Source organism: Podarcis erhardii (assembly GCF_964252035.2).
Source record: "Podarcis erhardii genome assembly, chromosome: 10".
Lineage (NCBI taxonomy): Eukaryota > Metazoa > Chordata > Lepidosauria > Squamata > Lacertidae > Podarcis > Podarcis erhardii.
In genome coordinates this window covers 2,165,696-2,181,918 of record NC_138500.1, presented here as the reverse complement: position 1 = coordinate 2,181,918, position 16,223 = coordinate 2,165,696, and the positions used below count along the sequence as shown (strand labels likewise).

Sequence of the window (16,223 nt, the reverse complement as noted above, 5' to 3'; positions counted from 1 at the left end):
AGAGGCTGAACCTGCTGCTGAGACACAGAGTCCTGACCCAGAGCAGGAACAGGGAAGAGCTTCTCCTAAAGCTGTGAAGCTTGAACAGAGAAGTGCTCCTTCCTCACCTACAGGTCCAGCTGAGAAGTCCAGAAGGCACAGTAAGTCAGAGGGGGAATTCTCTGACAGCAAGGAGTTCTGACTGGCCCTAGCGGGTCAGAGGGGGTACCTGAAGTAGTGCTGAGATGTTCCGCTCACACAACTAAAGGTAAACCTCCAGACAGGTTTGCAGTCACAAACGTGTGGGTCAGTATGGCTCGATGTGAACCTGAGAGTTTTAAGGATGTTCAGAAACTGCCTCAGGAAGAAGCCAGGAAATGGCATGAGGCAATGCAGGAGATAGGCTCAATGGAGTCTCTGGGTGTGTTCTCCCTCAAGATGCTGCCGGCGGGCAAGCAGGCCGTGAGCAGTTACTGGGTTTATCGTCTTAAACCCACAGCAACAGGGGAACCACAATACAAGGCTAGGCTAGTAGCCAGAGGTTTCACACAGTGGAAGGGGCTGCATTACACTGAGGTATATGCTCCCACTTCCAGGAGTGAAACTCTGTGCATGCTTTTAGTTATTGCTGCACAAAGAGGTTTTCAGGTGCATCACTTTGATGTGGATGTGGCCTATTTGAACTCAGACCTCCAGGAGGATCTGTACATGCTTCCTCCTCCAGGGTTTGAAGGCTGGATGCTGTGTGGAAATTTCACAAGTCAATTTACAGGCTGAAACAGTCAGCCAGGACTTGGAACTTGCGTCTGAATGAAGCCTTAGAGTAGTTAGGTTTCAAGAAGAGTCTTGCTGACAGCTGCCTGTACCCAAAAGGGTCAGGAGAGTCACAAGAACTGGTCTTGGTGTTTGTAGATGACATAATTCATGTCTCAAGGGCAGACAAACAGGTCAGAAGTTTGCCAAAGAGCTTGGAAAACGTTTTCAACTCAAGAACCTGGGTGCAGTGAAGGTCTACCTAGGGGTACAGATAGACAGGTCTGAAGATGGAAGCTTCTTGCTCAGTCAGAAAGGCAAGATTAAGCAGTTGCTCAAGAATTTAAGAATGTCTGATTGTGCAGGGGTTAGGACACCCATGGAGACAAGCTACGTGAAAGACAGTCAGCTAGGAGAACGCGTTGAGTTTGAGAATGCTGAGATCTTTCAGTCAGCTCTGGGTAGTCTGTTGTATCTTTCCCAGTGGAGCAGGCTGGACATTGCTTTTGCTACCAATCTGCTTAGCCAGGAAGCTACAAAACCCAGTGTAAATGCCTGGAATGGTATTAAGCGGGTGCTAAGATACCTGCAGGATACCAAAGACGTCCTGCTCAAACTGTCAGCTACAGGTGACACCAAGCTCATGTGTTGGACAGATAGCGACTGGGCGAATCTGGACGACAGGAAGTCTGTATCTGGAATGGTAATAAAGTTTGGGGAATATTCAGTTGGGTGGAAGTCCCAGAAGCAGAGTCTCATTGCACTGTCCTCTACTGAAGCTGTGCTCAGCTCACTGTCAGAGTTGTGCCAGAAACCGGAGTTCTACAGGTGTCTGGTTCAGGAAATCTGCCGGGAGTGTTGCTTGCCCATCACTGTTTGGGAGGACAATCAACCCTGTCTGAAGTTGGCAGAGTCTGGGCAGTCTAAGGCCAGAACCAAACACGGGACATACGTTTCCAGAATGTGTGTCAGAGTGTTCAAACAGGCTTGGTGAAGTTGCAGTACCGTCCAAGCCAAAGGAACTTAGCAGATGGGTTCACAAAACCTTTGCGCTTCTAGCGTTGTGGGGAGTTGTGTGAAGGTTTGGTTTTGGGGTAAGTGGTGATACTTACAAGTCCCCCGCAGCACAGGACGAGAGGGGGTGTGAGGGGAACCAGAGCTTACAGGGTTAACCAGCTCAGTTCCATCGTCCTACCTCTGAGGGGCGGAGAGATCTACATCCGGGATCTGTTTCTTTGTTCTGTCTGTACTTTCGTTTTTGTCCGGGATGGAGGATGTCTTTCTCTCTGGACACTGGCTGAATTTATTGCTGCTGTAAATAAAGCTTCTAGCGTATAAAGAAGCTGAGTGGAATCTTGATTTATGCATACGATGCACACACAGAAGGCAGAAGGCCAATTCACTGTGTTTTACTGTGCTGTGCTCAGAGGTCCAAAGGAGCAGAGATGCACGACGGAAGCCTACCGAACCTTCACCCTGAGCAATATTTCACGCCAACTGCATGAAAAAGCTTGCCAGAATAAGAGTATCTTCAGTTGTTTCCAGAAAATACAAATAATGGGCATCTGCCCTATCTCAACATGGATGTTGAACCAGCAGCAGGGCCTTCTCAGCAGTGGCATCCACTCTGTGGAACTCCCTTCCATCAGATGTCAAGGAAATAAACGACTATACGACTTTTAGAAGACACCTGAAGGTAGCCCTGTTTAGGGAAGTTTATAATGTTTGATGTTTTATCGTGATTTTAATATTCTGTTGGGAACTGCTCAGAATGGCTGGGGTATAAATAATAAATTTATTATTATTATTATTATTATTATTATTATTATTATTATTATACAAAACAGCCACTCTGAAGGCACTGCTCCAAACTGCCATGGACTAGGCTTTGGATATTTTAGGGACTTCAAGGATAGCCTTTCCTGCAGAACATAGTGACCTCCCGGGACATAAGGGATAATGTGGCCTTGGACAAAGTGCTCCTTGCTAGTGGGAGTTTGCCTCCATGGAAGAAGACTCTCTTCCTCTCTGGTCCAGGCACAGCCCAGGAAGCTGGCAGCCTCCCAAAAGCTGTGCCCTTCCACATCTCCTGCGTTGGCTACTGCTTCCACCTTCTTACTAGCCACAGTCACTAGAGTCTCTCACCAAGGATGATCTCCTCCTCTTTGTCCTAACTGCCTACAACGCTGGTGGCTGGCAGGTGAGAGACAGAATTTTAATTTCCCCATAGCTCTTCCTTCCTTGCTTTCTCACCTGGCTTAACAACATCCACACAGGAGCTCTGAAAAGGAGTCTCAAAGGGAATTTCAATCTCGCCAGGAGGACACACTTTCCGTAACATGACTTAATAGCTCTGAGGTTACTGCTGGCTTCCTGTCCCCTCCCTATTAGCAATTAAGGGTGCCCCAATTAAAGGACACCATCCATTGTGCTTGGCTCTAGCATACCTGCAAAAAAATCCTACTCCCATGGGACATTTTGATTCACTGCAGCTGCAGCCTTCCTCTCTGTGGATTCTCTGTGCACAGATATCCCCATGGTCAACACACAAGGTAACAATTGCTCCCCTACAAGGAAAGGCAGCCAGCAACCCACAAGGCAGGCAGCAGAGAAGTTTGCTCACATGGGCCCTGGTGTCACCATGAAATCTTCAAGAAGAGATCTTGGAGAAGAGATTTTGCCCAAGCTGCCTCCTCACAACTGGTTGTATTCAGAAATCCTAGTAGTGTTCTGAACTCCTAGTTTTCTGAAGGAAAAGGCCAAACATCAGGAACGTTCTGCTTGTTTCCAGGCAGAATAGAAACTTACTTGTTGGCTAGAAACTTCCAGCTTGCACCAGCTTGCATCACACAGAGAAGCTTCCAGAACCCTCTGGAATTAGAATAGGAAAGATCAATACTTACTGCGACTAAAATTGCAAGCGGACAAGTCTATCCATGGCTACTGGCCGAGGTAGCTAAACTTTAGCCAGAGGTCTCAGAGCACTGAAGAAGACTTGCTGGGCTCACACACATTGCCTTTTTCACAAGAGGCAGCTGTGGAGTGGGAGAGGGAGACGTCTGAGTACACCGAGAAGAGACAGGCGCTGAACAGGGAAAAGGTGACCGTTTTGAACAATGGCAGAAGTTTGAGTAAATCAAGGATGCACGGATGCAGAATTGTGTTTTCAAATAATTCCAGAAGTTAGAATAATACAGGAATGGAGGAAAGCAGAGGGGGTGGGGTGGTGATTTCAAACAAGGGCAAAAGTTTGAGTAGAGTGAACAGGGGGTGATGTGGGGAGAGGTCACAATTTATTTATTCATTCATTTATTTATAAATTTTCAATATAAGAAATATCACCTCAGATAAAGTAAACATTAAAAAAATAAAAGAAATTAAAAACCTTACAATACTGTTTACACATTCAATAAAACATCCAAATGTGGGATTTCTCAAATCCCTTACTTGCCTCTGCCCCTTCCCAGGGTTCCATTATTTCATCATAAATTCATGCATGTCAGGCTAATGGTATTAATCTTATTGTATCCAATTGTATCTTTTATAATCATATTGCAAATGTTTCTTGGTGTTCAGTTCTGTGTTCTACCAGTCTCTATTTCTGCTTGTAGAAATTGACTTGTTTGCTTTTGAAAAACAAAACCCCCTCAGTGTCTCTCCATGCGTGCTTTCTTCAAACCTCTGCCATTATTAAAACCCACAATTTTGGTCCCTTTCTCTCTCCACTCCTCTTTAACTTCTGCCATTCTTTCTTCTGCCTTATTTACTAACAGTTATTAGCCAGTGGGTTGTGTTTGCATTTTTGTAGATTGTTTCTGTAAAGCAAGAAACCATGCACTCCAACTGTGTTTTATTTTTATTTTTTTCAAAAAAAATTATTAATTTTTGCAGAATTTGTTTTAAAAAACAAACAAACAGACAGACAGACAGACAGACAAAACATGCATCTCCACCATAAGTAAACCAAACTTCATAACATTGTTAAGTGACTTCCTCGTATCCCCCTGGTTGAATTTCAGTGTATATCATTTTAACGGTTTTCCAAAACCTAAATTCTTAAAAATTTAACTTAATCACTTAACATCTTTCTTTCTTAACCATTCAACTTTAAACATATTAGTTCATCACATTACATATTTAAATCCTAAGCCTATCTGGTAATTGCAAGCTTTCCAATTAAGTATATTTAACATGTTTAACTAAATAGTCTTTAAATTTAATAATAATAATAATAATAATAATTTATTATTTATACCCCGCCCATCTGGCTGAGTTTCCCCAGCCACTCTGGGCGGCTCCCAATCAGTATTAAAAACAATACAGCATTACATATTAAAAACATCCCTGAACAGGGCTGCCTTAAGATGTCTTCTGAACGTCAGGTAATTCTTTATCTCTTTGACATCTGATGGGAGGGCGTTCCACAGGGCGGGCGCCACTACCGAGAAGGCCCTCTGTCTGGTTCCCTGTAACCTCACTTCTCGCAATGAGGGAACCGCCAGAAGGCCCTCGGCGCTGGATCTCAGTGTCCGGGCTGAACGATGGGGGTGGAGACGCTCCTTCAGGTATACAGGACCGAGGCCGTTTAGGGCTTTAAAGGTCAGCACCAACACTTTGAATTGTGCTCGGAAACGTACTGGGAGCCAATGCAGATCTCTCAGAACCGGTGTTATGTGGTCCCGGTGGCCACTCCCAGTCACCAGTCTAGCTGCCGCATTCTGGATTAATTGCAGTTTCCGGGTCACCTTCAAAGGTAGCCCCACGTAGAGCGCATTGCAGTAGTCCAAGCGTGAGATAACTAGAGCATGCACCACTCTGGCGAGACAGTCCGCGGGGAGGTAGGGTCTTAGCCTGCGTACCAGGTGGAGCTGGTAGATAGCTGCCCTGGACACAGAGTTAATCTGCGCCTCCATGGACAGCTGTGAGTCCAAAATGACTCCCAGGCTGCGCACCTGGTCCTTCAGGGGCACAGTTACCCCATTCAGGACCAGGGAATCCTCCACACCTGCCCGCCTCCTGTCCCCCAAAAACAGTACTTCTGTCTTGTCAGGATTCAACCTCAATCTGTTAGCCGCCATCCAACCTCCAACCGCTTCCAGGCACTCACACAGGACCTTCACCGCCTTCACTGGTTCTGATTTAAAGGAGAGGTAGAGCTGGGTGTCATCTGCATACTGATGAACACCCAGTCCAAACCCCCTGATGATCTCTCCCAGCGGCTTCATATAGATATTAAAAAGCATGGGGGAGAGGACAGAACCCTGAGGCACCCCACAAGTGAGAGCCCAGGGGTCTGAACACTCACCCCCCACCACCACCTTCTGGACACGGCCCAGGAGGAAGGAGCGGAACCACTGTATGACAGTGCCCCCAGCTCCCAGCCCCTCTAGACGGTCCAGAAGGATGTTATGGTCGATGGTGTCAAAGGCCGCTGAGAGATCCAGCAGAACTAGGAAACAGCTCTCACCTTTGTCCCTAGCCCGCCGGAGATCATCAACCAGCGCGACCAAGGCAGTTTCAGTCCCATGGTGAGGCCTGAATCCCGATTGGAAGGGATCCAAATGGTCCGTTTCCTCCAGGCGTGCTTGGAGTTGTTCAGCAACCACCCGCTCAATCACCTTGCCCAAGAATGGCAGATTTGAGACTGGGCGATAGTTGGCCAAATTGGCCGGGTCTAAAGATGTTTTTTTAAGAAGCGGTTTAATGACCGCCTCTTTCAGCGGGTCTGGGAAGGCTCCCTCACAGAGGGAAGCGTTCACCACCCCGCAGAGCCCATCGCCCAGCCCTTCCCGGCTCGCTTTTATCAGCCAGGATGGGCAAGGATCAAGGAGACAGGTGGTCGGTTTCACTCGTCCAAGCAGCCTGTCCACATCCTCGGAGGTAACAGATTGGAATTGATCCCATGTAACAGGACCAGACAGAACTCTAGCACTCTCCCGCCCTGGCCCTGCTCCCACGGTGGAGTCTACCTCCTTCTGAATCTGAGCGATTTCATCCATTCTTCCTGGTAGTCCTCCTCCTTCTGGTCGCAGACTCTTCCAGTCAAGTCAGCTAGCTCCGTAAAGTCCATCATCTTCATCTGCCAATCTTCCACTCTTGGTACTTCTTGTGTTTTCCAGTTCTTAGCTAATAAAATTTGAGCAGCAGTTGTGGCATACAAAAATAATTTAACACCTTTCTTGGGCAGTTCCAAACCTGTTATTCCAAGAAGAAAGGCCTCTGGTTTCTTAATAAATGTATATTTCAACATTTTTTTCAGTTCATTATAAATCTTCTCCCAGAAGTCTTTCACCTTGGGGCAGGTCCACCACATATGAAAAAGGTACCTTCTTTTTCTTTACATTTCCAACAGAGATTATCACTATTATGATACATCTTGGCTAATTTTACAGGAGTTAAGTACCATCTATACATGATTTTCCTAATATTTTCCTTTAATATTGTTCATGCAGTGAACCTGACCCCTTTCTTCCACAATCTTTCCCAGTCTTCAAACATTATATTATGTCCTACATCTCTTGCCCAATCTATCATTATTGATTTAACTTGTTCGTCTTTTGTATGCCACTCCAGCAGTAAATTATACATATTAGACAATTTTTTTACTTTGGAATCCAACAACTCCAACTTAGATTTTTCAGAAGCAAAACCATTTTCTTATCTAATTTATACAATTCATTAATCTGATGGTAATGTAACCAATTTATCTTGTCCTTAACTTGATCAAATGGTTTTAATTTATAACTCTCTTTCTCCTCTAATAGTAAATCTGAATACCTCAACCACTTGATATCCATATTTATTTTTTTCTGGGCCTTCACCTCCATCGGTGAAAGCCATCTGGGCGTCTTCCTTTCTAAAAGATATTTATATTTTATCCACACATTATACAGAGATTTCCTAATTGCATGATTTTTGAAAGCATTATGGGCCTTTACTTTATCATACCATAAATATGCATGCCATCCAAACAAGTTATCGAAACCCTCTAAATATAAAACATCAGTGTCTTCTAATTTTATCCAGTCTTTAATCTCGCAAAAAGCAGCTGCCTCAAAATAAATTTTCAGATCTGGCAGGGAGAATCCCCCTCTTTCTTTGGAGTCTGAAAGTACCGTATTTTTTGTACCATAACACTCACTTTTTTCCTCCTAGAAAGTAAGGGGAAATGTCTGTGCGTGTTATGGAGGGAATGCCTATGGGTGGCATGCCTCCTCTAAAAACTATGTGCGTGTTATGGTCGGGTGCGTGTTATAGAGCGAAAAATACGGTAGTTTATATTTGATTCTGGGATTTTCTCCCTGCCAGATAAATCTAGATAAAGCTTTCTGCCATTCTTTAAAATATTTCACATTGTCTATGATTGGGAGGGCTTGAAACAAAAATAACATCTTTGGCAATACATTCATCTTAACCACTGAAATTCGGCCCATTAGTGACAGTTTCAAATTTGACCAAATCTTTCAATCCCATTTTATCTCATTCCATAATTTCTCATAATTATCTTTGTATAAATTCATTTTTTTCCCAGACAGGTTTATATCCAGATACTAAATTTTTCTAACAAAATCCAGGCCCGTCATTTCTTCTGGTAGTTTTCTTTCATCATTACCTAGTTTTTCCTCCAATACTTTGGTTTTGCTCTTATTTAACTTAAATCACGCTACCTGCCCAAATTTCTGTATCAACTCCAGTGCTTTTACTGCACTGGAGTCTGAATCTTGTAATGTCAGTACTAGATCATCCGCAAAGGCTTTTAATTTATATTGTTTGGAGCCTACTGTTATACCCTTAATTTGTTCATCTTTTCTAATCATACTTAGCAGGACCTCCAGGACTGAAATAAACAGCAGAGGGGAAAGTGGAACCACCCTGGCCTGGTTCCCTTTTCAATTCTCATTTCCTCCGATACCACATTATTCACAATGATTTTAGCTTTTTTGTTCCTGATAGATCGCTTTAATACCATTTTAAAAATATTGGCCAACCCCCATACTTTCTAACTTATTTAACATACAACTCCAAGATACGTTGTCAAAGGCTTTCTCTGCATCAATAAACATTAACATTGCTTTACAATTCTTTCTTGCTTCCAACTTTTCCAGAATGTCAACCACATTCCTAATCAAAACAAAACAAATTCCTTCCAGTAGCACCTTAAAGACCAACTAAGTCAGTTCTTGGTATGAGCTTTCGTGTGCATGCACACTTCTTCAGATACCTAATTCCTAATATTATCTTTCATATGTCTTCCAGGCAGAAATCCTGCCTGGTCCTTGTGTATATATTCAGATAAAACCTTCTTAAGCCTGTTAGCTAATATATTTGCAAAAATTTTATAATCCACATTAAGTAAGGAGTAAGGAGATTGGTCTATAGTTCTTGGCACTGGATCTATCTTAGTCCTGTTTGGGAATCAGAGTAATATAAGCTTCGTTCCAGGTTTCAGGTGCTTTGCCCCCTCATAGAATCAGATTACATATTTCTACCATGGGTTGGATAAGCCAGTCCTTCAGTGTCTTATAATATTTTGCTGATAGACCATCTGGTCCTGGTGCCTTGCCAAATTGCATTAAATTTATTGCATGTTCCACTTCCTGTCTTGTAATTGACCCATTTAGTAGGATCTTTTTATCCTCTGCAATCTTCTGCAAACCATTAATTTGAATAAATTGCTCAATTTTCACCTGGTCCTCTTTATCCTTTTTGTACAGTTTCTTGTAGTATTTATAAAAACATTTTCTTATGCCAGCAGGGTTCTCCACAAATTTTCCTTCTGTTACGATATTTGTGATAGTACTTTGCTTTTGCCTCTTTTCATTTGTTTCATTTGCCAGGCTAAAAGTTTCCCACATTTGTTTGCCAATTCAAAGTTCCTTTGTCTCATCCTCTTTAATTTCCATTCATTTCTTGGTTTATAATCTGTGAATATTGAATCTGAAGAGCTTTAATTTCCTTTTGTAGCTGCAATTTTTTTGGATTTCCTCTGAGCTTCTTCTCTTTCTCTTTTAGTTGATCCAAAATTTTATCTTTTTGCTCATTTTGTATCTTTTTCCTAATTGAATTTTGCCGGATAAGGAATCCTGTCATTACTGCTTTGCTGGCATCCCAAATAACCCTTGTTTCCGTTCCTTGGTTCATATTAAGTTCAAAATAATCTGTCAGGGAACTGACATCAGAGCGAGAGGCGGAGGCAGGGCTCCAGAGCGATGCCGGAGAGGTAGAGAAGAGAGGGAGATGGAGGAATTGGTGACAGGGCTCCGAGACCCTTCACCAGAAACTAGTGGAGAGAGCGCTGGCACGCCCCAGCCTTCCCCTTACTTGCGCAGACGAGTTCCGCACAGGGAACATAGGCGGAGACTTGGCGTCAAACAGCTTTTATGCTGGAAGAGGTTCAAGAAACGCCCACTGACGGATTCTGCAAGTGACTAACAGGTCACGGAGGGCGAGCTGTGAGCCTAAGCATGGTTGGGCAAGCAATCAAACTAAACCGAAGGCAATTTACGCACAAGTAACCCCCTTACAACCATTACATAATCCTTTAGGGGTTTTTGGGCTTTAGTTACAATCAAAGTACTTCTCAACAAATCATCATTCATTCTCCATCTGAAGGAGCCCTCTACAAACATCTTCAGTTGCACAGAAACTGCACTGTGGTCAGAGCAAGTTTTAGGGCAAATTTCAGTTTTTAGTACCTTGGGAACCAAGTCTCTGGATAACCATAGGTAGTCAAGTCTCAAAAATGATTAGTTTGCATCTGAGAAAAAAGTGAAGTCTTTTTCAGTTGGATTTCTGACTCTCCATATGTCTGACAGATCAAATTTATCAGTTATATCAAAGAAAGTCTTGGGTAGTCTTGTTCGAAATCTTTTGTCTCTGAGTCCTATCCATCAAAGTAGATGCCACTCCATTCAAATCACCCATTAAAATTAGTTTATAGTCCAAGTATTCCAGAAGGCTTGTTTCCAAATTCTTAAAGAATTCTGCTTTGCCATCATTAGGTCCATAGATTCCTAATAACAAATATTTTTCGCCCTGTGTGGTAATTTCCACTGCTATGTGTCTTCCCTCCTCATCTTTAAAAATCAATTTTGGATTCCATTTTTCTTTTATATAGAAAACCACTCCTCTTTTTTTATCTTTATCCGAAGAAATAAATTCTTGTCCAGATCTTTTATTTATTAGAATTTTTCTATGTAATCTTGTGATGTGTGTTTCCTGTAAACAAATTATATCCAAATTCTGTTTTTCCAGCTCATGATAAACCTGTCTCCTTCTTTGAGGAGAGTTTAAACCATTTACGTTCCAAGAATAAATTCTCAAAGCCATAATGTTGAATTAAGGGGATGCCATTTCTGCCCCTGACACCTGTGGGCTTTGCAGTCCCAATTCCACAGCGTACTTCTGCAGAAATCTGTCCTTCTCTCCCACAGTCTTAATCCTTTGCTTTCTTCCTTCAAATCTGAAAGACAGGCCCTCTGGGAATTCCCACCTAAAAAAGATGCTTTTCTTTCTCAGGACGTTTGTCAATTCTGTGTAATTCGATCTCAAGCTGAGGAATTGCCGAGGAACTTCTTTGAAGAGCACAATAGATTTGTCCTGTATTTTAAGGCCTTTTTTATAGTGGTGTCCCAGAATAATATCTCTTTGTTCCTTGGTCTTAAATGCAGTCATAAGTTATTTTTGTGTCCTTTTTAGCCCCAAATCTATAGGCTTTTTCTATCCATGATTCAAATTCTCCCTTTTTCAAGTCCCACCATGCCATGAAAAAATCCGTCAAAGATTCCCTGAGTTTCTCTTCATCCAGATCCCCCTCAATCTTAAGTGGGATTCCTTTTCCTTCATTTGAAGAAAAGCCTGCAAAGTTTCAAAGTTCTTTTTTCTGTTTAGGCTTCTGTCTTTGCACACCGATTCCAGTTTCTTCCAACAAAAGGGACCGACCTCCATTTTTAAGCCCCTTTTTTCACTGATCAAATATTCAAATTAAGACTTTCGCTTTACTAACAGTTTTGAATTTTAAGTCCTTTTTTAAAAGAAGAAATTGGCTGCTCACAATTGCCAGTCTCGGAGCTTCGTACAGTGAAGGAAGCAGTCTTTTCCGCTGTGCCGCGTCTCCGACCCCGCTCGCTCTCGGAGCTCTTACGAGTTTACTGGGGAGCAGGGGAGTCACAAAAAGGCACCCGCTGGATCTCCAGGTCCTCAGAATGCCCGACCTGAGGTTTTTTTTGGGAAACCACAATGCTCTCGTGGTCTCCCCTTGCTTCAATGTGCTGGGGCTCTTTCAGCCGAAAGAGCTCCTGACTGCCATTACCGGGCGACCAACCGGAAGTCTCCCAACTGTGTTTTAAAGGTATGGATCTGGCTCTATATTTACCTAGAAAACATGAAAAAGAATGTTGGTGGGACAGATATCTGTTTATAACAGGATGACTACTATTAGGCTTCCTTCAATGTCACTTTTCTCTCTTCTCAGACCCTCCTCTTTCCTTCCTCATAGATGCAGAAAATCAAACACAGGTAGAAGAGTTTATCCTCTTGGGCCTCTCCAGAGCCCCACGCAACCAAGCTCCCCTCTTCTTGGTGTTCCTAGCTGCCTATCTGGCCATCGTCACGGGCAACCTCATGATATTAATCGTGGTCCTGATGGATTCGCGCCTTCACAGCCCCATGTACTTTTTCCTCAGTCACCTGTCTTGCTTGGACATTTGTGGTTCATCTGTCGTCATGCCAAAGATCCTGATGAACCTCCTGCACCAGAGTCACACCATTTCCTACAACCAGTGCATGGCACAAACATTCTTTCTGGTCGGGTTTTTTGGATGTGAGCCTGCCCTGTTAGCCATCATGGCCTATGACCGCTATGCTGCCATTTGCCAGCCATTGCACTACAGCCGTCTCATGAGGCACAGGCTGTGCGTCCATCTCGCTGTGGCCTCCTGGGTCTGGGGCTTCCTGGACTCAGCGATTCACGCTGCCCTGGCCTCCAAGCTTCGCTTCTGTGGAGCCAACCAGATTCCCCAAATCTTTTGCGATGTGCCCCCACTGTTGAAAATTGCCTGCAGTGATACGAGCATCAATGAATTGGCCACTCACATCACCAGCATCTTTGTGGGCCTGGCTCCCTTTCTCTTCATCATCTTCTCTTATTTCTACATCTTGGCCTCCATTCTGAGGATTCACTCCAACACTGGCAGGAAGAAAGCCTTCTCCACTTGTGCCTCACACTTGGTTGTGGTCACCCTCTGCGTCGGAAATGAATTGGTGAACTACAACCGCCCCAGCACCGGCTACTCTCTGGAGATAGACACACTGATCTCAGCGATGTTCTGCATCGTCACCCCCATGCTGAACCCCCTCATCTACAGCCTCCGCAATAAGGAGGTGAAGGAAGCACTGAGGAAGGTTCTGAACTGCCGGAAGATAGTTTGACTCTCATTTCTGCTGCTCTATACCACAGTGTCTTCTAAAAGTCTGGTAGCTATTTTCTCTGACGTCTGGTGGGAGGGCATTCCACAGGGCAGGTGCCACTACCGAGAAGGTCCTCTGCCTGGTTCCCTGTAATTTGGCTTCTCACAGAGAGAGAACCACCATAAGGCCCTCAGCGCTGGACCTCAGTGTCTGGGTGGAACGATGGAGGTGGAGATGCTCGTCCTGTTTATATGGCTGGTTTCCCCTCCCCTCCAATAGAATTTTAAGTGAAATATCAATATATAATATGACTCCCCCCCCTTCTCCACATGGTATTATGTATTGTATAATTTTCCTTTGCCATAAGTCACTTGGAGACATTTGGGTGACAAGAGACTAAGAAGTTTAATCAACAACAACAACACTGAATTAAATGGATCAATGGTCTTAGAAGACCACTTACAATCATAGAATCACAGAACTGTCGAGTTGTAAGGGACCCAAAGGGTCTTCTACTTCACCTCCCCACAATTCAGGAACTTCCTCGGTTTCCCTTTTCTGCCTGGCAGCCTTTCCCTCAAACGCCATCCTTCTTTCTCTACAGATAATCTCCACATTTCCCATGGCTGGCAGCAGCAACTGGACCCAGGTGACGGAGTTTGTTCTTCTGGGTTTCTCCGGGATCATGCATGGTCAGACCTACCTGTTCCTGGTGTTCTTGGTGATCTGCTTGGTGATCTACCCTGTTGGGGAACCTCACCATAGTCGGCTTGATCCTCCTGGATCCCCACCTTCATAGCCCCATGTACTTCTTCCACAGCCATTTGTCTTGCATGGACGTTTGCTACTCCTCCATCACAGTCCCCAGCATTTTGGCCAACCTCCTCCGCCACACCACCACACCATCTCCTACCACCCGTGCCTGGTTCTTCCTGTTGGCTTTCTTGGGTTCTGAGTGCTGGCTGTTTGCCACCATGGCATACAATCGCTATGCCGCCATTTGCCAGCCTTTGCATTACACATACCTCATGAGCACGGGTGTGTGCATGCAGCTAGCCACCATCGTCTGGGTCGTGGTCTTCCCGGACTCAGTGGTCCACATAGCCTTGGCCTCCAATTTACACTTCTATGGGGCCTTCCAGATCCACCACATCTTCTGCAACCTCCCACCACGGCTGAAAATTGCCTGCTGGAACAAGCGCATCAGCAAAATTGCCGTTCACATAACCACCATCTTTATGGGCCGGGGCCCATTCCTGGTAGTCGTCATCTCCTATGTCTACATCTTGGCTTCCATCTCGCGGATCTGCTGCAACACCGGGGCAGCGCAAGACCTTCTCCCACATGATAGTGGTCGTCCTCTACTTTGGAAGTGAATTGGTGAACTACAACCACCCCAGAGCAGGCTACTCCTTGGAGGTTGACACCCTCATCTCCACCATGTGGCCTTTGGGGCCAGCTAATATAAATATATAAAGCCATTTTGTTCCCCCAGAGAAACTTGGAAAATACATTTTAAAATCTTCATTTATTTTCTGTTGCCGCTGACAGCTTTTGTTATGACTAACGCTTTATATTTTTTTGCTCACATCTGTGTTTCTTTTTAATGTAAGTGACCAAGAAAATGTTGCTGTTAGGTGGCAAATAAATATTGTCAATAAAAAACAAATACACAAATACACAAACAAAAAAAGTGCTTGTGCATTGTGCTTGGATGCTGAGTTAAGCCAAATCTTGTACAGTGGTGCCTCGCAAGACAAAATTAATTCGTTCCACGAGTTTTTTCATCTTGCGATTTTTTTGTCTTGCGAAGCACGGACTTTGGGAAAGCTTCAAAGATCACCAAAGTCTTCAAAAACCTCAAAAAAGGCTACCACACCGCGTGCTATGAGTTGCTCCTCGAAGTGAATGCACGGTTTTAAGAAAAAGGAAACAAACTTGCAAGACAAAGGAAACAAACTTGCAAGACATTTTCATCTTGCGAAGCTAGCCCATAGGGAAATCCGTCTTGTGAAGCAACTCAAAAAACGAAAAACTCTTTCGTTTTGTGAGTTTTTCGTCTTTCGAGGCATTCGTCTTGCGAGCTACCACTGTACTCTGTTGCGGTGAGTTGGGTGGGTGGAAAGAGGTGGGATTGGTAGGTTCATGAACACGTATAAATCTGTGGGACCCTTCCCCAAGTTCGTGAAGAAACTTGCCAGAAGAAGAGTATCTTCAGTTGTTTCCAGAAAATACAAATAGTGGGCATCTGCCCTATCTCAACATGGATGTTGTACCAGCAGCAGGGCCTTCTTAGTAGTGGCACCCATCCTGTGGAATGCCCTCCCATTAGATGTCAAGGAAATAAACGACTATCTGACTTTTAGAAGACACTTGAAGGTAGCCCTATTTAGGGAAGTTTATAATGTTTGATGTTTTATCATGCTTTTATTATTCTTTTGGGCGCTGCCCAGAATGGCTGGGGTATAAATAATAAATATGTAAGTGACCCAGAAAATGTTGTTGTTGGGTGGCAAATAAATATTGTCAATAAAAAACAAATACATGAACAAAACCACCAGTGCTTGTGCATTGTGCTTGGATGCTGAGTTAAGCCAAATCTTGAACTCTGTTGTGGTGAGTTGTGTGGGTGGGAAGAGATGGGATTGGTAGGTTCATGAGCAAGTGTAAATCTGTGGGACCCTTCCCCAACTGTGCAGGGAACCAGAGCTTACAGGGTTAAACAGCTCAGTTCCATCGTCCTGTCTTTGAGGGGCGGAGAGATCTACATCCGGGATTTGTTTCTTTGTTCTGTCAGTACTTCCATTTTTGTCTGGGACGGAGGATGCCTGTCTCTCTGGAAACTGCCTGAATTTATTGCTGCTGTAAATAAAGCTTCTAGCGTATAAAGAAACTGAGTGGAATCTTGATTTATGCATACTATGCACACACAGAAGGCAGAAGGCCAATTCACTGTGTTTTACTGTGCTGTGCTCAGAGGTCCAAAGGAGCAGAGATACACGACGGAAGCCTACCGAACCTTCACCCTGAGCAATATTTACAGGTTATGGACTAGTCACGCTCCAAAGGCAAGAGAGCTTTCT

At 44.0% G+C, this 16,223-nt stretch overlaps 1 protein-coding gene across 1 annotated transcript; it reads left to right on the top strand.

Moving 5' to 3' along the window:
* Nucleotides 1–11,936: 11,936 nt before the first annotated feature.
* Nucleotides 11,937–13,161, top strand: LOC309351643 (olfactory receptor 1f45-like; the record flags this gene model as incomplete). Its single annotated transcript, XM_081879431.1, has 2 exons — nt 11,937–12,060; nt 12,230–13,161. 2 exons carry the CDS (start codon nt 11,937–11,939, stop codon nt 13,159–13,161), a joined length of 1,056 nt encoding a protein of 351 aa, XP_081735557.1.
* Between the last annotated feature and the right edge of the window lie 3,062 nt (nt 13,162–16,223).